The sequence below is a fragment of the Carassius carassius genome, chromosome 36 (genome assembly GCF_963082965.1).
Source record: "Carassius carassius chromosome 36, fCarCar2.1, whole genome shotgun sequence".
Classification (NCBI taxonomy): domain Eukaryota; kingdom Metazoa; phylum Chordata; class Actinopteri; order Cypriniformes; family Cyprinidae; genus Carassius; species Carassius carassius.
In genome coordinates, this window is record NC_081790.1 from 5952872 (window position 1) to 5979061 (window position 26190).

The 26190-nt window shown below is 38.2% G+C and overlaps 1 protein-coding gene across 10 annotated transcripts in view; it reads left to right on the forward strand.

Moving 5' to 3' along the window:
* The first annotated feature begins 6152 nt into the window (after positions 1-6152).
* Positions 6153-26190, forward strand: part of LOC132117000 (mitogen-activated protein kinase 10) — a 73455-nt gene continuing 53417 nt past the window's right edge. For 7 of the 10 annotated variants that reach the window (XM_059525978.1, XM_059525979.1, XM_059525980.1 and 4 more), the window contains exon 1: positions 6229-6483. Coding sequence is in view for 8 of the 10 variants with exons in the window: in XM_059525980.1 (XP_059381963.1) it covers positions 6481-6483 (3 nt within the window). In the remaining 2 variants the exon portion in view is untranslated. Of the gene's footprint in view, positions 6484-26190 lie in introns of all 10 variants that reach the window. The other 3 variants (XM_059525974.1, XM_059525977.1, XM_059525973.1) reach the window with 3 other exon arrangements.

The following is a 26190-nucleotide window of genomic DNA, read 5'->3' on the forward strand; positions in this document are numbered from 1 at the left end:
AGTATGTTCAGTTTATTTTATATAACTACTCTTTACAGTAGTAGCATTTTTTTCCTTTTGCAGTGGTAAAGCCCACAGCTGCCTAAATAAATAACTTTTACTATCAACATATGCATATTTTATAAGTTATTTAGATAGAATTCTCCTCTAAGATAAATTGATAAACATAAAAGTCAGAGATTATCTTATCAACATCACTCAGTGTTTGAAAGTTGGTTTTCAATAGCTGGAGGTCAATTCTCAGTTTGTCAGGAAGTAATTCAGTTTTAATGGCTTCCTTCCACTGAGTGTTTGGTTGATTCAGCATTTATAATGTAAGACACGCCCCCTAGTGGAATAATACTGTCATTATGAAAAGTCATTACCCTTTGGGTGGAAGTAAAAATCATTTTAATTTTAGTTTTAATGTGCTTTTTATAACAACATATATTCACTCATTCTCAAATATTAATTCCAGTTTATTGTGAGTGTGTGTGTGTGTGTGTGTGTGTGTGTGTGTGTGTGTGTGTGTGTGTGTGTGTGTGTGTGTGTGTGTGTGTGTGTGTGTGTGTGTGTATGTGTGGAATAAATAAGATGTTTACATAATAAGGTCTCTGAATTGTTTCATCACCATCAAAATGAATATTCCTCAACGATGATAAAATATATATTTAATTCCCCGTGATAACACAGAAAGCCTTTTTATGCGCCACTCTATAGAGTAACATATCTCTCTTAGTGTGTAAAGCAAATCCTGCATCTGGAAATTAAACAATATGAGATTAAATGTTAAACACAGTTGCATTTATGTGGATTGATTAGATATGTGAACAGCCTCATATCGTTCCCTTCACAGTATTGGCAATGTCTGCAGAGTAAGTCGATAATTTACATAATGATGTTACGTAATGATTTTCTCGAGTGCTCTTGATTTTCAAAGTGGACCACTTTACTGTGGCACAGTCATTGTGGGGAGATTTGTCAATATTTAGAGATGCCACAAAATGCAAGACAGTACTGCAAGTTCAATATATCAATGCATTTTATTTAATATGCAACATATCATTCACAGCTGAGCCCTGGATCCACTAAAGGCCTTGAGGTGTAAATGTTTGAGAGGGAGCAAAGGACAGTGTTATGCATAGACTGGATAGACAGCCCCAAATGAGGACTGGTATGATTATAGCAATATACTCAGAGAGGCGGGAGTGTAATTGTGAGGTAGGTGCCCAGAGGATCTTGCACATGTAGACATCTTCAGCATGTTCTGCCACTTGACATTGCTCCAAATGTTTAGAACGATGACAGCATGGCTGAGAATTGGGGCTGTCAGTCAATCTAAGCACAGCTCTCTGCGTCTGGAGGCTTTTTACTTAGTGAAGAGATCACAACGCATGCTTATGATATAATTTACTTATAATTTCACTCAGAGTTTATCTACCTAGCCATATTCAGTTGCAACATCACTGCCTGGGGAACAAACAACAACAAAAGGACAGGACAGGAAGAAGAAGAAAAACTCAGCTGGGAGGTTTGGTAAAGTTATGTTAATTATTTTATTTGTTTTAGCCTCTGCTAAATGAATAAATGTAAATGTTATTTATTCTGATAAAATATATAAATACATAAAAAAAAACAGATGATCCAGAAATGTGTTTATTCTCTGTGGGAAATTAAAATAATATGGTTATACATCAATAAATGATATTTATTTTAAATTCCACTAGACTCTCATTAATAGAGTGCAGTGTTTTTAGGTCCTGAAGTACTTGGTAATGTGTGATTCGTGAATGAATCGTTCGTTTGAACCGATTCTTTGAAATTCAAAACATTTGCACTAGCTAGACTGTAAGGGGCAACTTTGCTGTAGAAACGTGTTGAAATAATAAATTACACAACAGTTGACATTTTTATTTATTAGAGTACGTTGGAATTACAGTAATAAATACTACCATCTTAGTGGCAAGCCATAATATATATATATATATATAGGCCTATATGTGAGTATAACATTTTTTTGTAGCCTAATGTTCAAAAATCATGTTGGTGTTGTTGTTTTATCCCGAATTCCAATTGATCTCAATTAAACGTCAGCTGGGTTGTTTTGATTAAAGAATAATATCTAAAAACACAATAAAAACTTCCCTTTGTAAAAAATAATAATCCCTTTGTATTCGATAGCCTATTTTTCACTAATAAGGTATTGGCTATTAGATCTAAGATGTCTCAGACAGGACATGTTTTGCCAGAGATTCCACTATATTCCGTCACATGGTCTGTGTTTGAGCCACTCAGCTTTCAGGCCTGTAAGGAAATTGTGGATCGTCTTAAGCCTACATCATGCCTACATGATATTGTTCCATCACATTTCCTAAAACAAAATGTGGGTGCTATGGGTTCAAGCCTGCTGTCAGTCATTAACAAGTGCTTACATACAGGCACTGTTCCTGTCTGCCTCAAACAGGCTGTGATAACTCCTTATATTAAAAAACCTAATCTAGATCGATCATCTCTCTCCAGTTTTCGACCCATTTCAAATCTCCCTTTTATTTCAAAGATTATGGAGAAAGCAGTTTTGGTACAATTACAAACTTTCCTGTTAAATAATTCAATTAATGAAGTTTTTCAATCTGGTTTTAAAGCTTTACATAGCACTGAGTCTGCTCTTTTAAGAGTTCTTAATGACATATATTTTATCACAGATTCTGGCAAACCATTGGCTCTGATCCTCTTGGACCTAAGTGCCGCTTTTGACTTAGTAGACCACAGCATTCTTCTGTCACGCTTGGAGTCTTGTGTAGGACTTCGGGGTTCTGTCTTACAGTGGTTTCGCTCTTATCTGTCAGATAGATGTTTTACTGTTCAGTTAGGTCAATATTCATCCTCTAATAAACCGCTTAATTGTGGTGTCCCCCAGGGATCAATCCTTGGGCCGGTGTTATTCTCTCTATATTTACTTCCTCTGGCCACTATCTTTAAAAAATATGGTGTCTCCTTTCATTTATATGCTGACGACACCCAACTTTACCTTCCCCTGCAATGCAATAATGATTCTTCTCGTCAGCCACTGTTAGACTGTCTGAATGATCTTAAGGCATGGCTTTCCCTCAATTTTCTTCATTTAAATGAAAACAAAACTGAGTTTATTCTGTTCGGCCCCAAGGAAAACCGCGATTTTGACCTTGACCTCGGCCCTCTCACCCCTTATAACTCAAAGTGTGTTAGGAATTTGGGCTTCTTATTTGATTCAAATTTAAAATTTGATAAACAGATTTCTGCTGTAGTCAAGTCATGTTTTTACCAACTTCGCCTTCTCAGTAAAGTAAAATCCATTCTTTCAAGAAATAACTTAGAAATAGCCATTCATGCCTTCATTACCTGTAGGCTTGATTACTGCAACTCATTGTACTATGGCAGTACCCAGGCATCTATCTCCCGCCTACAGCTAGTTCAGAACGCAGCCGTTAGATTGCTTGCAGGGAAGCGTAAGTTTGACCATATAACACCTGTTTTAATGTCCCTTCACTGGCTACCAGTCAAGTACAGGATTGAGTTTAAAATTGTATTTTTTGTTTACAAAGCTTTGAATAACCTGGCACCGCAATATTTAACTGAACTTTTGGTTCCTTATACACCATCTAGAAACCTGAGATCCAGTGACCATGGCCTCCTAACAGTCCCTAAAGTAAAACTAAAAAAACGTGGCGATCGATCTTTTGCTGCCACAGGCCTGAAGCTATGGAATAGCCTTCCGATGTTTATTAGGCATGCCCTGTCTATCTACATTTTTAAAACTCAGCTAAAGACTCATTTATTCTCCATGGCTTTTAACACTATATAGCTATTTTCAGCTATATTATTACTGCTCGCTTGTTCTTTTTTTGTATTATATATGCATGCTGTATCTGTTTTATTTGTTCTACTGTGTTTCTTTGATTGCTTGTGAAGCACTTTGGTCAACCTTGGTTGTGTTTTAAATGTGCTATATAAATAAATGATTGATTGATTGATTGATTGATTATTTGACGGAGTTAACCTTTTGTTATCTGTCCTTATTTGTTTATTTATTTCAGATATGTTTTATAAAAAGAACGTGTTCCAAGTTGATTCCCTTGTTTTTGCTTGTTTTAGAAGCGCTTAATGTTGCCTTTTATATTATTATTATTATTATTATTATTATTATTATATCTCATGTTGCCGTTGAAAGACATATTTGTTGGGCTAACTTTTGACAAACGACCCGAAAGAATCAGTGAATTGATAATTTTGAACTGATTCATCAAACCGAAACGGAATGAATTGAATGCCCTGTGATGAATAACATTAGGAATGCCCAATTTTTTCATTTTAGGGTAAACTGGCCATTTAAACCTTTTTGATTTTGTGATTTTCCAAAATAACTTCTTTTATCAAACACTCTGCTTTGATCAAATGCTCTTCTTTTATCAAATCACCAATCACCACATTTCAAAAGACATTCAACTCTTACAAAACAATGACCTTAAGAAAGATCTCTGAAAACTCGCCCGCGCATGGCATGCATGAGTCAAGAGCTTCACTGAATGTTTCAAACACTGACATTAAAAAGTGTCGATAACAGCAGATTGGTAATGTTGATACCATTCCAGTAACACTGTGTTCGCTGGTTTGCACAGACATCATCTACAAACTCATTACAAGTGACTTTGGCCTGTAACATGTTGAATTTAGTTTCACAATGTGGGCCTGCAATAGAAACATTACCACACTCAGATGGCTTAACTATAGGGTTCACTATCCCTAACCACAATCAGTCAGAGACAGAACAGACTACTGGCTTCAAAACATTAAATATTAAGTGGGACTGTTCTTGGCTGTACAGCAGAGACTTAAATTATGACTTTGCAATCCCCTCTCTAGTGACAATACTGCGTCTGGAGGCTTTTTTACTTAGTGAAGAGTCACAACGCATGCTTATGATATAATTTACTTATAATTTCACTTAGGTAGAGTTTATCTACCTAACCATATTCAGTTGCAACATCACTGCCTGAAAAAAAAAAAAAAAAGGACAGGAAGATGAGGAAAAACTCAGCTGGGAGGTTTGGTAAAGTTATGTTAATTATTTTATTTGTTTTAGCCTCTGCTAAATGAATAAATGTAAATGTTATTTATTCTGATAAAATAAATAAATACTTAAAAAAAAAACAGATGAGCCAGAAATGTGTTTATTCTCTGTGGGAAATTAAAATAATATGGATATACATCAATAAATGATAATTATTTTAAATCCCACTAGACTCTCATTAATAGAGTGCAGTGTTTTTAGGTCCTGAAGTAATGTGCGATTCGTGAATGAATCGTTCGTTTGAACCGATTCTTTGAAATTCAAAACATTTGCGCTAGCTAGACTGAAAGGGGCAACTTTGCTGTAGAAACGTGTTGAAATAATAAATTATAGAACAGTTGACATTTTTATTTATTCGAGTACGTTGGATTTACAGTAATAAATACCATCTTAGTGGCAAGCCATAATATATATATATATTATAAGAGTATAAGAGTTAATTTGCAGAAACGTTTTTTTTTTTTTTTTTTTTTTTGTAGCCTAATGTTCAAAAATCATGTTGTTGTTGTTTTATCCCGAATTCCAATTAATCTCAATCAAACGTCAGCTGGGTTGTTTTGATTAAAGAATAATATCTAAAAACACAATAAAACCTTTCCTTTGTAAAAAATTAAAAATAATAATCCCTTTGTACTCGATAGCCTATTTGACGGAGTTAACCTTTTGTTATCTGTCCTTATTTATTTATTTATTTATTTATTTCGGATATGTTTTATAAAAAGAACGTGTTCCAAGTTGATTCCCTTGTTTTTGCTTGTTTTAGAAGCGCTTAATGTTGCTATTTATTATTATTATTATTATTATTATTATTATTATTATATTTCATGTTGCCGTTGAAAGACCTATTTTTGGGCTAACTTTTGACAAACGACCCGAAAGAATCAGTGAATCGATTATCGATTAACTGATTCATCAAACCGAAACGGAATGAATCGAATGCCCTGTGATGCTGGCCGCTGTCTCTCTGCCCGCCTCCAAACACGAAGTCGGCGGTCATGTACGCCAAAAGCCCTCCAATCTACAGATGCGAGATCGGAGCGCCGCTCCTCTCCATCTCCTCACTCTTATGAGACTGTTCTCGGCTTTGACGTCATCGTGTGCTCCCTCCGGTTGCTTCGGTAACCAGTCTCCCGCACCCCGCCTCCCCCAATTCGTACGCTGGTAGGATCGTAATGGTACAGGCAGCATCCTGCAGCACAATGGTGAGCGCGCAGTGATTCAGCATCGCAAACTCAGCCTTTAATCCTTCTCTTTTTGTTTCACCTACATGTTTTTTCTTTATATCTGCTTGATTCGTCCTCACAGAGGTCTTTAAATACGTCGCGTACTGGGATGTTTTGAACAGGACTGAACTGTCACCGGACCGGGATCGTCGGACGGGCAGCTGGCACGGAATGGTAGGAGATGTGGGAGATGTTGATGCGGGAACCTGAAGGGTGGGGTGATGAATATTGATCGCTATGAAGGTTAATGAAGTCGATGTCTTTGTGGCAAAGGAAAATAAATGATCAGTCACGACCGTCGGTGCGCACGAGAACGATCTCTAAACGGCAGGATTTCTCCGGTGTTTACCGGATCTGAGCGTGTGAGCGCACATCCATCCATGTTTTCCCTGCATCAACTCGCAGTTGTGCATCATATGTCCTGTTTCCAGTGACGGCAGGCCTTTGTTAGAATATGGACTTATAGAATCTGGAGTCACAACAATGACGTACAACATATAAGCCTTTTGCATGCTTTATAGGCTATTTTAGTCCAATATAAGATTCTAATTAAAGAGGCTAAATCTGGGTGATTTTTGCAGTATAAGAATTTAAATTTTATATTTTAAGAATACTTCTTGCATTTTAGATTTTTTTTTACTTTTCTACACATAAACCAGTTTATCCTGGAATCTGAGATGGGGCATATGGTTATGGTTATGTTTTTTTTTTTTTTTGTACCAAACCAAAAATCTTGATGTGCTTTTATTTATAGGCACATATGATTGAAATATTCATTATTCAATTTAAGTATCATGAAACACTAAAACATTTTTTGGATATCAGATTTATGTTTGATCGAAGACAATGTTAGTATTTTTAATGTTAAGATCAAATTGGATTTTTAAGGCATTTTTTGTGATAAATATCAAGTCAGCATCACAGGATGTGACGTTTCCATGCACTTTAGTGCATCATTTTTTATAAGTCTGCATGGAATAACAGTCTCCAAAGTTATCAAAAGTGGATTCATATATATTCATATATATTCATACAATGGCTCTGCATTTATTTTTGCATTATATTACATATAATGACCTGGAAATATTTGTGTAAAACATAGCTTAAAAAAATTAACTATAATGTATTTATGCAAACTGCCTCAATTAAATCAATTAAATGTTATCCCTCCTTTTTACTTAGGCTTTTAATGCTTCCTTTTTTTTTGCATTTTTCAAAACTGGTGAACTGACCTGTGCTGAAATGTTACATGACACTTTAAGCATGCTTTTCTTTAAATACAATGGCACAATATGTTTTTTCAACATCAGTACTCAGTACTCAGTTAAAATGAGCCAATTACTGCTGGGTCTGGCACAGCACAGTACATAATACTCAGGGACGCCCATGGACCAATCATCTATAGCCCCCAAAAAGTCCCCATATGGCTTAATTAGCCTGTTCCATAGTGTCTGTATATTGTTAAATCACATAACACTGGGTTAGATTCAGCCCGCCGTTTAGTGTCAGAGGTTGTTGTGATCATCTGACTTCTCATATTCTCCAGGTGTGCTCACATTTTAATTAGGATTAAAAGAGTAATTTTGGGAATGAAAAAGTGAAGCCTCGGTTCAGCAAACAATCCCTCTCTGCAAACTGACCTCTGACCCCTAAAATAAAAAAATGGCATGTTTCTAAATGCCGTATATATAAGCTCTGTGGGATAGCAAAGTCATAATTTTAGACCCTGCTGTACAGCCAAGAACAGTCCCACTTAATATTTAATGTTTTGAAGCCAGTAGTCTCTTCTGTCTCTGACTGATTGTGGTTAGGGATAGTGGACCCTATAGTTAAGCCATCTGAGTGTGGTAATGTTTCTATTGCAGGCCCACATTGTGAAACTAAATTCAACATGTTACAGGCCAAAGTCACTTGTAATGAGTTTGTATGTGATGTCTGTGCAAACCAGCGAACACAGTGTTACTGGAATGGTATCAACATTACCAATCTGCTGTTATCGACACTTTTTAATGTCAGTGTTTGAAACATTCAGTGAAGCTCTTGACTCATGCATGCCATGCGCGGGCGGGTTTTCAGAGATCTTTCTTAAGGTCATTGTTTTGTAAGAGTTGAATGTCTTTTGAAATGTGGTGATTTGATAAAAGAAGAGCATTTGATCAAAGCAGAGCATTTGATAAAAGAAGTTATTTTGGAAAATCACAAAATCAAAAAGGTTTAAATGGCCAGTTCACCCTAAAATGAAAAATTTGGGCATTCCTAATGTCATTCTAAACCGGTATGACTTTCTTTTATCCATGAAAATAAGATTGTTCACGCTCCTATGAATGTAAATGGGGACCATGGGCTGTCAAACTCTATAAAAAGCATAAAACCTTGCACTATATTCCAACTCTTTTGACAATTTAGTTTGACAGCCGGGATCACCATTCACTGTATCTAAAAGAGCACATACAATTGATATAATGCTATAAATACATTTTATTGTTTGTTTCACAGAAGAAAGAAAGTCATATTCACTAAATGATGACAGAATTTTAATTTAGTAGGTGAACTATCCCTTTAAGACAGCTGAAGATGACTGTAAATCAGTATTAATATTCAAAACAAACACCTCATTCCATAAAATATTATAATGTTTCTGCTGTTTTATGACTATTTAGTAAGTTTTACAGTTTTTAAAACCTAACACTTCTTTTCTTTGTACATTTTCCATCATGATTTCCCATTGCCAGTGATTCTGGGTCTTTCAGGATCAGCATTCTGAATTAATCATCCATGAAATCTTAAGACTCATTGTAGGCATGTGTCCAGGGATATGACTGATGATGTCATTTGCTGGTGGCCATGTGGGTTGACAGGATGCTCATTATAATTGTAATTATGCGAGAGGAGAGGCGTGGCTTTACAGAGCTCCACCTGCTCCTCTTCTGAGTGACTAGAGGTCTTTAGCACTCGCTTTCTGTTTATTTCATCACTATCTTTTATTAAATACTGTAAAAGCAGATGTTGTTTAATAATAACCAAACCACATGATCTGTAGCAACTGAATATCAGCTTTTTTAGTCTGAACTCCCACAAGCTTCAAGTGAGCTGTGAAGAGATTTACCGCCACATTTGTTTTTTTTATGCATCGTAAAATAATATTTATCATCAGCGCTGTGGTATTCAATGAAATTTCAGCCTCAAGGAGAATGTTTCCTGTGCAAAGCGATGGTTTTAAGATACAAACCACAGAGGCTGCTGGAATTGATTCTGGAATTAGTGAGCACAGCAGCCCGTGGCGAGAAAAACGCTATGAATTTATCGATAGCTTTTCACTTTATGTTTGTCCTCCTTCCATCACTTCAAAGAGAAAGTTAATCAGGACTTTTAGCATCTCAGGTTAGCTTAATAAATGTGGGGAAAATTATATGTTTGAAATTGCATTAATTAGAAATGATCTGTTTTTAAAACAGGACATATAAACTATCATCATCTTTATTGGCAGATATTGCTTTAAGTATCATTCCAGTATGATGTCTTATGCATCCTGCACAACAATCATTAATCTTCATATTATATCTAGGTTCTGTCCCCTTCATATTTGATGAGCCTTTGATCACAAGAGCTCTTCAGTTGACAGATGGTGCAGTTATTGGCTTACAGTTTGTTTATATACAGTAATTACTTTCAGCTGATCATTAGGATTTGAGAGCTCATCTTATGTAACTGATCATTTCTCAGTAAATTTAAATCCAGCAGCACCAACAACACACTTCTACTAAGAGTCAATTGCCTTCTCTAGGCTGTCACTGTATATTAGTGTTCATTTTTATTTTCTAGTAATTGTTTTCTAGTGATACCTGATATTTGATATTCCAAAGCTATGTCCTATTACGATGCCTGTGACTTTGTTTGTGATCTAGTGATTCCAGATTCATAAGACATTGTTTCTTTGGCTGAATGCAAATGAAGATATTTTGCAGAATGTCCAAGCTGTTCCTTTCAATATGACAAAAGTGGATTCCAGTGCAACTAACATTGCATTAATAACATACATTTCTTAATTTCATATATTCCTGGGAATTGAACCAATGACATGCCTTTGCTGGCTTTATGGGGACAAAAAGCACTGATTAACTGATTAAATGTATACCTGGAATCCAGTGTAATTTGCTTTTGATGAAACCATCTGCCAAGCAATCTTGACTATACAGTGTCAAATGAACATGTTGATTAATATCTCTGATCCATTGTTTTGTCAGATAAATTAATCTGCACAGATATTAGTTTAAATGTCATAAATTCACTTTAAATAAATAGATTTTCACTTAATTGCTTTTATTAGGTGTGTGACTAAAGGTGTTTGTGTGTGTGTGTGTGTGTGTGTGTGAGTGTATTCATTTTTCTCACACAGAGAAAGTGTAAGTCATCATGCACATGTTGAGAGAGGTCTGATTAAAGCCGGGAATACTACAGCTGTCAGCAGAGGATTTATCTGATAGTATTAATGTGGACAAGAATTGTGGGTGGGATGTCAAACCACTGGAACATCTGCACTCGCTATTTCTGTATACTATAAACTCTATCCCTCAGATTCTACCTAGTTTTACCAAATGAAATGATGCTATTGTTGATGTTCAGGTAATTCAAAATAAGAAAGAACTGCATTCAAATACTTTATATATCTGTATTTTTAAGGAAGATACAAAGGCCTTTAATCAGTTCCTAGTAAATGAATCCTGCTGAATGTGTACTGCAGATGCCATTTTTTTTCACATTTAAACGGAAGTGACTCCTAGCTGTTCAAAAAATTCAGGAAAGAAGTTCAACGGAAGACTCGGCATGCTGCTATCGATAGATAGATAGATAGATAGATAGATAGATAGATAGATAGATAGATAGATAGATAGATAGATAGATAGATAGATAGATAGATAGATAGATAGATAGATAGATAGATAGATAGATAGATAGATAGATAGATAGATAGATAGATAGATAGATAGATAGATAGATAGATAGATAGATAGATAGATAGATAGATAGATAGATAGATAGATAGATAGATAGATAGATAGATAGATAGATAGATAGATAGATAGATAGATAGATAGATAGATAGATAGATAGATAGATAGATAGATAGATAGATAGATAGATAGATAGATAGATAGATAGATAGATAGATAGATAGATAGATAGATAGATAGATAGATAGATAGATAGATAGATAGATAGATAGATAGATAGATAGATAGATAGATAGATAGATAGATAGATAGATAGATAGATAGATAGATAGATAGATAGATAGATAGATAGATAGATAGATAGATAGATAGATAGATAGATAGATAGATAGATAGATAGATAGATAGATAGATAGATAGATAGATAGATAGATAGATAGATAGATAGATAGATAGATAGATAGATAGATAGATAGATAGATAGATAGATAGATAGATAGATAGATAGATAGATAGATAGATAGATAGATAGATAGATAGATAGATAGATAGATAGATAGATAGATAGATAGATAGATAGATAGATAGATAGATAGATAGATAGATAGATAGATAGATAGATAGATAGATAGATAGATAGATAGATAGATAGATAGATAGATAGATAGATAGATAGATAGATAGATAGATAGATAGATAGATAGATAGATAGATAGATAGATAGATAGATAGATAGATAGATAGATAGATAGATATGGATGGATGGATGGATGGATAGATTGAAGTATTTTGAAGTGAGTCCAGTGGCCGGATCCGTTGATCAGACTGCAGGAATGTTAATAATTTAGATGTTTTTGCTGTGCCTTATAGTAGCAGACCGTGTTATGCAAGAGACAATTTTAATTGCCTCAGCACACTAATGAGATGTTATTATCGCCGAGTTTTGTTTGTGTTCTTCTAAGTGGTCATCCAAACAAGTGTTTGGACAAATGTCATTTTCCCCAGGATAACCCCCTGTCCTGCTAACTGCTTTTCTTTCACTTTTGTGTGTGTGTTTATTATAGGCACTAGGGAGTGTGTGTCGCTGTCTTTGTACTTCTATGTGTGTTTGTGTCTATGTGATCAGGAGAAATAGAGCATGCATGTTTGCTGTGTCATCTGATGGACAGGAAGTTACACAAAGGAAGGAGAGTTTAAATGTTTTTCACTTAGTTCTAAATGATCTGCTTTACTGTGCCCATTCTAAGTATTTCACTGATGTAACTGCAGGCCATTCATTTCCACTCCGCTCTGAGCTGTTAGGTTCGGTTGTGTGTGTTTCATTAGTGCTTGGTTGAATGCATATGTTGCTGCAGAGCTTACTTGACAGGATTTCAGGTTCCCCACAGCATCATCGACAGAGAGAGAGAACAGGAGAGGTTGAGGAGAAAGAGAGAAGAAGGAAAGACGAGAAATTTGGGACTAGCGTGGAACTACTGACATATTTAAGTGATGCTTGTAAGCCTATCTGACTGAGATTCATAGCGAAATATCAGAGTTAGCAAACACTGAATCAGTGTTTGGAGCGATTTAGTGAAACAGTTTAAACTGATTCTTAGAAATGAATTTAGCTTTAAACTGCCGTTATTCTGACTTTGTGAACAGAAACATGAGTTATTTGCAACGTGTCAAACACAGGGGTCACAAAATGGTTAGTCAGTCTTATGCGAAAGCTGTTGCAAGTGGTAGCAATGTCAGTGAGGATGCGGAGAAAGCTGATTTGCAAACACTGGAAGGGCAAGTTCTTAAATTTTTGACCGAGAAGGATATACATGTGGATCCGAAAACCATTTCTTCGTGCCATACTCTACCACTCAAAGACAAGACGAGGCCTGCTATTGTCATGCGCTTCGTAAATCGGAAAAACAAAACTGAAATGCTGAGCCAAGGAAAAAAGTTGAGAGGAACTGCAGTGTATCTGAATGAGCATTAAACGCCGAAAATGGCAAATATTGCAAGAGAAGCACGCTCCCTGCGGAAAATTGGAAAAATTAAGGCGACATGGACAAGAAATTGTAAGGTATTTATTCAACTTAATGGGTCAAATCCGGAACAAGCTAAAGTTGTGATGTTAAGAGACTTAATAGATCTAGAACAATTTAAATAATGAGACATATTCCCTTTTGCATTTTCGATACACCTCAAGATATGCCGGTGTTAAACCCTGTGGGAATGAATATAATCTTGTCAAAATGTGAATTGTGGTCAGATCAATGTATTTATCTTGTTGTTGGACTGGGCCTGTATGATTTTATTAGAATGTCTATTCGATCCAAGTACTCACACTTTCGATCATGGTTCCAAATGTTGATATAAACAGTGACAAAATATTTGATATGGAAACTGTCTTTGCACATAATATACTAGTGCCTGGGGAATGTCACTACTTTACAACACAAGAGTTTAATGGGACTACACAAAGGTTTTCTGATGATGCATTTTCCATCATACACTTTAATAGCCAAAGTTTGAAATGTAAATTATCAAAGATTAACAACTTTCTTAGCGATTTAAAATGGACTTTTAAAGTGATTGCTGTAACAGAAACCTGGTTGAAGGAAATGCAAGTTGACAGTGTACAGATCAACGGTTACAACATGTTTTATGTAAACAAGATGGGAAAAGTGGAGGAGGTGTTGCCCTCTATGTTGATGCTAAACTTAAATGTAAAGTTGTTGAGCACAAAACTATAGCTGTGACTGATTTGATGGAAGCATTAACGATAGAAATCATAAATGACAAAGGAAAAAATGTGTTAATCACTTGTGTTTATAGACCACCTGGGCCTGCTACTGATTTGTTTACAGAAAAAAATATAGAAATGTTTGAGGATGTCCAGAACAAATCAGTAATCGTATGTGGTGATTTCAATATAGATTTGGGTAGCAAAATAGCAACTAACGACTTCAAGAATTATATGGAAATTGCAGGTTTATGCCCAATGATAACTAAACCAACCAGAATCACAACTCATAGTGCTACGATTATTGATAATATATATACAAATATACACGGTGAAATTATAAATGGTATTTTCATGACAGATGTGAGTGATCATCTCCCTGTATTTATAATTTATGACAATTTCTGTATTAATACTATGCAAGATAACTCTCTCGTTGTCATAAGGGATAAGTCTAGTAAAGCTATTGAGAATTTTAAAGAAGATCTTAAGAGACAAAATTGGGATCAAGTATATACGAATGACTTAAATAATGCTTATAATGCTTTCATGACTACACTAATTAGTTCATATGATAAAAATTGTAAACAAATCAAAAAAATATCTGTATAGAATATTTCTTAAAAAAAGAACAGAGGATGCAGAATGCAGATATAAAAAATATAAAAACAAACTTGTATTAATTATAAGAAAACAAAAAAGGATTATTACACTAATCTGATAGACAAAAGTAAAGGCAGTATCAAAAACACATGGGGTGTAATAAATACAGTCTTGCATAAAGGCAGGGCCAAAATTATTACTCCTGATTTTATAACCAAGAACAACTCAGATAAATATGCGAAATTGCAAACAAATTCAATAATTATTTTGCAAACATTGGCTCCAATTTAGTACAATACATCCCAGATGAAAACATTGATGGTAGTATTATTCCACAGTATTTTCCTTGAGAGGGTACAAGCGAGTGAAATTTTGAAAATTGTGTATGAATTTGCAAATACAAATTCAAATGATTATACAGATATGAATATGTCACTGATAAAGCAAATTATAGACGTTATTGTTGAGCCTTTTACTTACATTTGTAATTTGTCATTCACTACAGGGAAATTTCCAGAACGTATGAAAATAGCCAAAGTGGTTCCACTTTACAAAAAAGGAAATAAAAATGATGTTTCGAATTATAGACCCATATCCCTGTTACCACAGTTATCTAAAATTTTAGAAAAATGATTTGTGTTTAGATTAAAAAAAAATTTGGATAAAAATGAATTGTTAAATAATAGTCAATATGGATTTCGTTCAAATCATTCAACTGCAACAGCGATATTGGAACTGGTAGAAGAAATAACCAATGCTATGGATAAGAAACATGTTACTGTAAGTGTCTTCGTGGACTTGCAAAAAGCGTTCGATACCTTAGACCATGAAATATTATTGAGTAAATTATATAAATATGGTATAAGAGGCATAACTCATCAGTGGGTCAAAAGCTATTTAAAAGAAAGAGAGCAGTTTGTTGAAATCAATAACACAAAATCAAAAAATTGTCCAATAACTTGTGGTGTACCCCAGGGATCGGTACTAGGTCCAGTACTTTTTCTCCTTTATGTGAATGATATAGCAAATGTTTCTAATTTACTAAAATGTATTTTGTTTGCGGATGATACTACTTTATTTTATGCTGGCAAAAATATAAATGACGTATTACAAGTTGTAGAGTATGAGTTTGGGAAAATTATGAGATGGTTTAACGCCAATAGATTGTCTTTAAATATTAGTAAGACAAAATGTATGATTTTTAGTTGTATAAATAAGGATTTTGATGCAGCATTGTCAGTACAAGGAGTACAGATTGAAAGGACTCATGAATTTAAATTTTTAAGTGTTGTGATCGATGAACAGTTGAGATGGAAATTCCATATCGACCATGTTAAATCTAGGGTATCCCAAATTATAGCCGTGTTACATAAGGTAAAAGTATCTGTTAATAAATGTGCCTTAATTTTGTTATATAATTCATTGATTGTTCCATATCTGACCTATTGGATTGAAGCATGGGGAAGTGCAATCAAGACTTATATAGAACTAGTTTTTACATTACAAAAACGTGCTATTCGCGTGGTAAATGGAAGTGGGCCCACACAAATCCAATATTTATACAGTTAAAAATCTTAAAATTCAATGACTTATTCGAATATAGCCTTCTAAAAATAATGTATAAAGCTCATTTGAAAACATTACCTGACAAATTGCAAAATAGATTCATCAAGAGAGTTAGTAGATTCAATTTAAGAGGAACTGAAGTCTTTCAGAAACCTGAGTTCAGAACAAAATTAAAGGAAAGATGTGTCTCAATACAAGGTGTCAGTCTGTGGAACAATCTAAATAGCGAAATTAAAACTTAAACATCGTTTTTTGTTTTTAAGAAGAGTGTAAAAGCATTACTAATAAAGAAATATTATGCTTCTATTTAGCAGGAAAATGTGATATTTGATTTATGACTATGTATATGTGCTGCAAAGTAGACGTGTATTGTAAGTGCACCTCTTTGGAATTGTAATTTAACTTATGTTGATAAGGGGCAAATATTATAAGTTTATCTTCTTTCTGTTCCTTTTCATTTCTTTTTTTTAAAAGAATGAAATAAAATATGAAATGAAAATGAAATGAATGAATGAAATGCCGGCTAAAACAGGTCCCTCTCTTTTGCTCTCATTCTGTGCACTCGCTCAGACTAAAAGCAGGACAGAGAAACTAAAGATGACCTTAACTTTAGACTGAGAGGATAGACAGATAGATATATTTAGATAGATAGACAGACAGACAGACAGACAGACAGACAGACAGACTATCTATCTATCTATCTATAGATAGATAGATAGATAGATAGATAGATAGATAGATAGATAGATAGATATCTGCCTTAGCTTGCTGCTATGCCCCATGACGATAACGAACACTCATGATTTGCTGTGTGGGCTGTGGCCTTCAGGGATTCCACGCTGTGATTGGCCGAGTCCAGAGAGACCATGCTGTTGCCACAGAAAAAAGGATTTGATATTAACAGAACAGTGAGTGACATTTGCTTTGAACAATCAAGGCATCTGCCATTGTGAGCTCAGTCGTTCAGCCCGTTTTCTTCTATTGTTTTTAGTATGAAGATCGTACAGCGTGACGAGCGACTGACAAGATAAAAAGAATCACAGTCATAGCGGTGGAGAACATTGCTATTGACATCTTGAGTGTTTCAGCTGTTGCTAAGAGACTCAATGAGTCACTGCAGATAGTTTGGGTACATGATGAATGCTGAGAATAGGAGACACATCCTGACTGACTGGTTGTAGGCTGTGTTTGTTATTTACTCCTCCCACCCAATGGAGGAAAGTCACGGACACCTGTCAGAAAGTTTGATGTGTCAATTGTTTTGTGAGAGTTTTGTGGTTTCTAACACATTAGCACTCAATGAACTCCATAACTAGAGTACCTTTTAAGGCATCATAGCTAACAAGTGAATGGTATCTTATGCTGCCTTCTAAGATATGAAGCTCCCAATGCAGGTTTGGGAGGAGCCCACTCATCCAGTCCTGTCAATCACTGCTATGACCGTATATAAGCAGCAGTCATAACTCCACCCCCACCCCTTCTCCTCCTCTAAATTAATTTATTTTTCCTCCACACCTTACCATCATGGGGGGGGGGGGGGGGGGTGAATGTGCAGGCGAATTCATGAAACCTATATTTGGCCAGACTGCAACATAGCATCTGTTGTAAAAAAAGCAATCCCAGTATCCCCTGTGACTACCTGAATGAGAAAAAAAAGCATCAATATACTCATTCATCAGTACTGAAAAGTATGAAATGGTAATAAAATGAACTATTTTAGATACACAGACAGACAGACAGACAGACAGACAGACAGATAGATAGATAGATAGATAGATAGATAGATAGATAGATAGATAGATAGATAGATAGATAGATAGATAGATAGATAGATAGATAGATAGATAGATAGATAGATAGATAGATAGATAGCTTGCTGCTATAGTTTGAGAACTTGCCTATGTAGAGCATCAAAATCTGTCACTTGTAAGGTTCTATTTCAGTTAGCACGCTGTCTCAAAAGGTAGCTTCTCGAAGTCAGCATGGACCTGAAAGGGCTTTTGGTTAATGAAAGAATCAAGCACTTAAACTCAAAAGCTACTTTGTCTCTCCAAGTGCTTCATAAATAATGGGGTTACTGGATCTCCATTTCTTTCTGAGATTCAGTCTTTTATCTGTAAAGTGGAAAACGCATTGTACATAAACCCTAACATAATATTATAGAGTACATAAATAGCAAATTTGCTTTTCTTGTGTGCTGTTAACTTCCATTACACTGCCCTGACATGAATGCAAATGACCCACAGGATCAGAAAGGAAGAGAATTTCCTGTTCCTGACCTAGTGAGCAACTGAGCATGCTCCTTTCTTCCCTGTGGCATAAAGATTAATTCAGCCATCCAGTATCTGGACATACTCAATTCAATAACATTAAAAGCTCCTTTGTCTTTGTGTCCTATTCACCTATTTAATTTATATGAATATTTATTTATTTCTCTATCCTAGATAAAGATGCAGTGGGACATTACGGTGATAGCCAGTGTGCGGTCCACCCCCACTGTTTATGAGACATCAATCTAAAATGTTATTGTAGGTCGGAAAGGCTTAAGGATTCAAACCTGATAGATCACATTATTCCCTATCAATCTGCACTGAAGCCACCTGTGTTCCAAAAATGGAAATAAATTACGTAACAAGCTGTTGTTCTTTTAATGAAATTTGCTTTATTAAATCTATTATTATAATCTGATCACACCAGGCGGTCTAATGATCAACCCCACACAAAGATGTGTTGTCAGATTAACTTTGAAACCCCAGCTCAGAATCCCAGTCCTAATCCAGATTGAGCCTGTGGATTATTTTGCAAGGCTTTTTGCAGCACAAGGTAGTCTAATCATTGGAATGGAATGGAAACATACTCCTAGATTTGACCTCTCACATTTGTCAGTCATTGTTGCTGGTTGGCATGGATTGTTATCCATATTTGGAAGCTGCTATACAATATTGATGTTATCCAGCTGGTGGTGTATTTACAGACAGGGCAGCAGTCAGATGTTGTTTCTACTTGACAGGGAGAAAAATTACGCTTACCCATAAACACACTCATGCTTTTATAACATTATTTCATAAATTGTTTTGCACAGACCACGTAGGTTAAATATCTTTAGTTTATTTAGGGTATATAAATGTGGGAGACTGAAATAATATTTTATTTTAAAACATACTCCAATAATCTTTTAACCACTTCAGCTGTTATTTTGATTTTTTGAGAATTAGGCATATGCAATATTGGACCCACCGGTGGGTCCCCAGAGTTGATGTGGTTAAAGTAGGCTATATGTTTGTTCCAAAACCTAGAGAGCTACCTTGCTGCCTACATAGGCAACTGCCTTCTAAGTCAACATCCTAACTGAAATCAAACTTAAAAGTAACTGATTTGGAACACTTTACAGAAACTATATAGCATACATGAATCACCTTGTAGCAGATCTATACAGGTGGAGCTGGGGAAGGTGGAGGGTTTCTGAAGCATGCTGCAAACTGCTACAGCAAGCAATAGTCATATATTTGAATGTTGTACATAGAGTTGTGACGTTCGCAAACGAACCGATTCTTTTGAACGGCTCATAAACATGAACGATGGGAGCCGAGTTGCGGCTGGAGGGGAGCCGTTCTTTCTGTCGTTCTTTTATCCTATGCGTGTTTCACACAGATGCACACAAATGAGCTCCTCCGCGAGACAGAACAGTTGTAGGGGGAGGGGCGCACCCAGCGCAGGCCAACCCTTTATAGCGTGATGATATTAGTTATTAGTTGTGCACGCATCCTTCACGTCCTTCACATCCTGCGTGCCTCTGTCATTGGGTAGGAGCGTTGAAAAAAAAAGCTGTTTTGCACAGACATTTATTGCAGCCCACTTTGTTATTGTTCATTGACTTGAAGGGGCTGATGTTTGCAAAGTTTACAGTAGTAATTGTATGTAGTATGTAGACATTTCCATTTTATTTATTCTAACTTTAAATATTTTTTGTTTTCTATCAAAATGTTCTTGTGTGATAACAATGTTCTTGTGTGGAAGTGTTTGTAGTAAAAGCTGTTTTGCACATAAATTCATTGCAGCCGGCTTTCTTTTTGGTGTGTATTCGTGAGTAGGTATTGTATGAATAACATAAGTCAACGTAGCTTTACACACACACACTTTGTACTAAAGGTAAATCCAAAATAGTGATGTCACTGTCTAAGCAGAGGGATTTGTGCAACCCTATGGAATATAGTCCACACATGACAAATGAGGTAATAATCAATATTTCAGAATAATTCAAACTCAGATATTGGTGCGTGATATCTGAGTTTTAATTATTTGACTACAAATCTCACCTCATCATTCGTCCCAGTGATTATTTCCAGGATAAACTGAGATGGCTCCAAGCTGGCTTCTTAAAACTGACTAAATATTTAAAAGAGCCAAAAGAGCCGTTCTTTTGAACGGCTCTTTGAAAGGAACGGATCGCGAAGATCCGGATCCCCTCAAAGAGCCATAAATCCCATCACTAGTTGTACAGCGAGCTCATTGGCTACCAATACAGGAGAGAACCAATTAGCTGTGGCATGTGATGATGTCATTAGGACAGACTGAGTTAGACCTATTGGACTGCGCCATCTAGAGTTTCATGCCAGAACTCTGTATTTATAATGCTACAAAAGATTCATGTTCTAAATAAATCCTGTTCTTCCGAACAATTTCCTGAAAAATTATATAATGGGTTTGAACAAAAATGTCAAGGAGCACAGCTGTTTTAAGCAATGATTATAAGAAGAAATGTTTTTTGATCAGCAAATCAGCATATTAGATTGATTTCTGAACAATCCGCTCTCAGACATAGAGACATAGTGGGACAGGTGCAGTTAGGAAGAGGCGGGTTTGGACTTGGGACTAGTCGACCTACATGGCACAAGGCAACATCTGCAGAGAAGAGAAAGATGGTAGTTGCTGAGGTCCGGCACCAACAGGAAGCAGAGAGATGCGCAAAGGCAGTGGCACAAGCCAAGCAGGGACAGTGGACTACCTGGGAAAACCTGGAGCACCATAAGCTCACCTGGAGAGATATGTGGGAAATGAAAGGAAGCCAAATAAGCTTCCTCATCAGGGCCACTTATGACGTTCTTCCTACACCTAATAATCTTAACCAGTGGTTTGGAGAAGATTCAGCATGCCCTCTCTGCCAAACCCCAGCAACTCTCAGGCACATCCTCACCGGCTGCAAAACCAGTCTGTCCCAAGGCCGTTACACCTGGAGGCATAACCAAGTCCTACGCCAACTGGCAGCTATTCTGGAAGAGAGGCGATCCTCCATCAATGACCTCCCTCATTCAACATCCAGACATTCATCCACTATCCCCTTCGTAAGAGCAGGGCAATGCCCAGGAAAACCAGCCATAAGAGTGGATAGTACCCTCTTGGACACCGCACGGGACTGGAAAATGCAAGTGGACCTAGATCAGCAACTCAGGTTTCCGGCAGAGATTTTAAACACCAATCTCAGGCCAGATCTTGTTTTGTGGTCAACTTCACAGAAGTCCCTGTTCATCGTGGAACTTACTGTACCATGGGAGGCTGCGGTGGGAGAAGCGTATGAACGGAAAAAGCTGAAGTATACTGATATAGCGTTGGAGGCGAGACAACGGGGCTGGCGTGCACACGTGCTTCCGGTGGAGGTTGGTTGCAGAGGATTTGTGGCCACATCCATAGTCAAGCTCCTGAAGGGGATGGGAGTTCGGGGACAGGCATTCAGGAAAGCCGTCAGATCACTGTCGGAGGCAGCGGAGCGGAGCAGCAGGTGGATCTGGATAAAGAGGAAGGACCCCAACTGGGCTGCAAAAAAAACAATAAGGAGGGATAAGAGCAGAAGGGGGCTCACCTGGGACGCCAGGTGTTGCCGTTGAGCCCTCTGGAGGTGTCGTGGGCCTATCAATGAAACACCGGTGAAGGAGGGTGCCCACCTGAAGACCCTGATGACGTTCTCACCCCTCTGCCCAAAAATTAGGAAGTGCTGATAACTAGGGATATTAATATCAAGTCCTATGAGCTGAACTAATAATTTGGAGAAATCCAATGACTGTTGTGAAAGTGCAGCTGACGACTAGGGAAAGACTATGTGACGGCATGGAAAGACAGCTGACAGGAGGAAAAGACCCCAACGGGGCTGTCATGGACTAGCTATCCATGACGGCAGGCTCTGTCACCATAAATGAAGTGGAGTCACCCCTCATGGCTACAAAAAGTCCAAAGTGGAAAATACCCCTTGAGTCTGCGAGAGCGGGGGCGGAAGATGACTCGTCAACTGACTACACGGTAACGGACCCTGGAAAGAACATGACAACGACAAAGCGAATAATCAGCACGGCACTAATATCATCAGCTGCAAGACAAGAACTCCAAACTTGCAGCTGTGGCTGGTCCAAGATAACATCTACCAGAGGCCTTAAAATACATCAAGGGCGGATGAAGTGCTTGAAGGAGGCAAGGTCGGGACCTCGCATTGACCATTATCTTTTGAGAGAAAGGTCAAATCAGGCGAGTGAAGCTCAGCGGCCGGAATCAACCCACAGTCCAATGAGCATCAATACCCCAATGGCTGAGAGTAATTCAAGCACCACATCTGAGAACCTGGGACAAAACCAGTCACGGCCTGTTATAGAGGAGAAGATCCAAGGCCGCAGACCCCAAGTAAAGTGGCCAAAGTCCAGCAGGAAGAATGAGTGGGCAACAGTCGATGCAGACCTAGGTGCGATCCTGGAAGGAATCAGTGGAACAACAGAGAAGAAACTGGAGAGAATGAGTGATCTGATCTACTTCTATGGGGCAGAAAGATTCGGAACAAAAGAGCGAATGAAAGAAACTCCAACCCCTCCCAAGTCTAGGAGGCAACAAGAAATTGAGCACCTTATCAAAGAGAGGAGGGATTTGAGGAAACGATGGAAGAAATCGTCACCGGAAGAGAGAGAAGGCATTGACCTCCTGCAAGCAGAGCTGAAGGGGCGCCTGGGAAGATTGCGGAGAGCAGAAAACCTTCGAACTCAACGCAGGAAAAAGGAAAAGACAAGAACATCTTTTTACAAGGATCCCTTCAAATTTGTAAAAAGGCTTTTTACAAGGGAAAAGAGCGGATCTCTCAAGGTGCCAAAGATGGAGCTGGAGAACCACCTGAAAGTGACATACTCAGACGAACATAGATTTGAACAAAGGGAGATTCCATCAGACATGCCGCCAATTCCCCAACCAGATCACCAGTTTGATAACAGCCCCCCAAAGTGGACTGAGATCGACAACATAGTAAGGAAGGCAAGGGCAGCCTCTGCACCAGGACCAAATGGAGTTCCTTACCGGTTGTATAAGAACACCCCAGGTGTCTTGCGGTTTCTATGGAGACTAATGAAGGTGACATGGAAGAAACAAAACATCCCAAAAGCATGGCGAAGAGCAGGGGGAGTAGTAATTCCCAATGAGAAGAATGCCTCAAACATCGATCAATTTCGACAAATTAATCTCCTGAATGTTGAAGGCAAGATCTTCTTTAGCATTGTTGCTCAAAGAATGAATACCTACCTTAAACAGAATAATTTGATTGACACGTCGATACAGAAAGCCGGAGTACCAGGTTTCTCAGGATGCCTTGAACACACAAGCATGATTTGGCATCAAATACAATCTGCAAAAAGGGAAGGAAGAGACCTGCATGTATTATTCCTGGACCTGGCCAATGCTTTTGGATCCGTCCCCCATTCGGTCATATGGGCAGCCTTCAACTTCTTTCATGTGCCTGAAACCATCACAAATCTGGTCAGAAACTATTTCAAAGATTTGCAATTCTGCATAACAACTACAGAATACACAACATCATGGCAATCATTGGAAGTGGGTATCATGGCAGGGTGCACCATATCCCCTCTAGCCTTTACCATGGCAATGGAAATGATCATCAGGGCATCTAGATGGGTAGTCGGAGGGGAGCGTCGGCAGGATGGGCAGCGGCTACCTCCGATTCGCGCCTTTATGGACGACATGACCACCCTGACCTCAACCATCGCCTGTACCAAACGTCTGTTAGCGAAGCTTCACTTCAACATTACATGGGCAAGGATGAAGTTGAAACCCAGTAAATCCAGGAGCATATCCATCATTAAAGGAAAGCTTACCGACCAAAGGTTCAACATCAATGAAACACCCATTCCATTGGTATCAGAACAGCCCGTCAAGAGTCTAGGACGGTGGTACAATGCAAGTCTCAAAGACGCAGAGCAGTGTGATCAATTGAGGGAAGAAACCATCAAAGGCCTTGCCAGTATTGACAAGACTTCACTCCCGGGAAAGTTGAAACTGTGGTGTCTGCAGTTTGGGTTGTTTCCCCGCCTAATGTGGCCTCTAACGGTGTACGAGTTTCCTATTTCCAAAGTTGAGAAGATTGAGAGAACAGTCAGTGCATACGTCAAGAAATGGCTGGGACTCCCACGATGCCTCAGTAACATCGGGTTGTATGGAAACGGTGCACTGGAACTGCCTATCTCTAGCCTCACTGAAGAATATAAATGCACCAAAGTAAGGCTGAGTATGACCCTGGCAGAGTCTCAAGATGCAGCCATACGAACAGCTCCTCCCAGACTGGAAACTGGGAAAAAATGGACCCCAGCTGAGGCTGTAGAGCAAGCACAATCCGCTCTCAGACATAGAGACATAGTGGGACAGGTGCAGTTAGGAAGAGGCGGGTTTGGACTTGGGACTAGTCGACCTACATGGCACAAGGCAACATCTGCAGAGAAGAGAAAGATGGTAGTTGCTGAGGTCCGGCACCAACAGGAAGCAGAGAGATGCGCAAAGGCAGTGGCACAAGCCAAGCAGGGACAGTGGACTACCTGGGAAAACCTGGAGCACCATAAGCTCACCTGGAGAGATATGTGGGAAATGGAAGGAAGCCAAATAAGCTTCCTCATCAGGGCCACTTATGACGTTCTTCCTACACCTAATAATCTTAACCAGTGGTTTGGAGAAGATTCAGCATGCCCTCTCTGCCAAACCCCAGCAACTCTCAGGCACATCCTCACCGGCTGCAAAACCAGTCTGTCCCAAGGCCGTTACACCTGGAGGCATAACCAAGTCCTACGCCAACTGGCAGCTATTCTGGAAGAGAGGCGATCCTCCATCAATGACCTCCCTCATCCAACATCCAGACATTCATCCACTATCCCCTTCGTAAGAGCAGGGCAATGCCCAGGAAAACCAGCCATAAGAGTGGATAGTACCCTCTTGGATGCCGCACGGGACTGGAAAATGCAAGTGGACCTAGATCAGCAACTCAGGTTTCCGGCAGAGATCTTAAACACCAATCTCAGGCCAGATCTTGTTTTGTGGTCAACTTCACAGAAGTCCCTGTTCATCGTGGAACTTACTGTACCATGGGAGGCTGCGGTGGGAGAAGCGTATGAACGGAAAAAGCTGAAGTATACTGATATAGCGTTGGAGGCGAGACAACGGGGCTGGCGTGCACACGTGCTTCCGGTGGAGGTTGGTTGCAGAGGATTTGTGGCCACATCCATAGTCAAGCTCCTGAAGGGGATGGGAGTTCGGGGACAGGCATTCAGGAAAGCCGTCAGATCACTGTCGGAGGCAGCGGAGCGGAGCAGCAGGTGGATCTGGATAAAGAGGAAGGACCCCAACTGGGCTGCAAAAAAACAATAAGGAGGGATAAGAGCAGAAGGGGGCTCACCTGGGACGCCAGGTGTTGCCGTTGAGCCCTCTGGAGGTGTCGTGGGCCTATCAATGAAACACCGGTGAAGGAGGGTGCCCACCTGAAGACCCTGATGACGTTCTCACCCCTCTGCCCAAAAATTAGGAAGTGCTGATAACTAGGGATATTAATATCAAGTCCTATGAGCTGAACTAACTGAAGAATCATGTGCCACTAAAGACTAGAGTAATGATGCTGAAAATTCAGCTTTGCCATCAAAGCAATAAATTACATTTGTAATAAAATACATTTTAATAATATTTACAGTCACACTACTCCTGCATTCTTCACTATACGCAAAAGCTTCAAGAAAATGG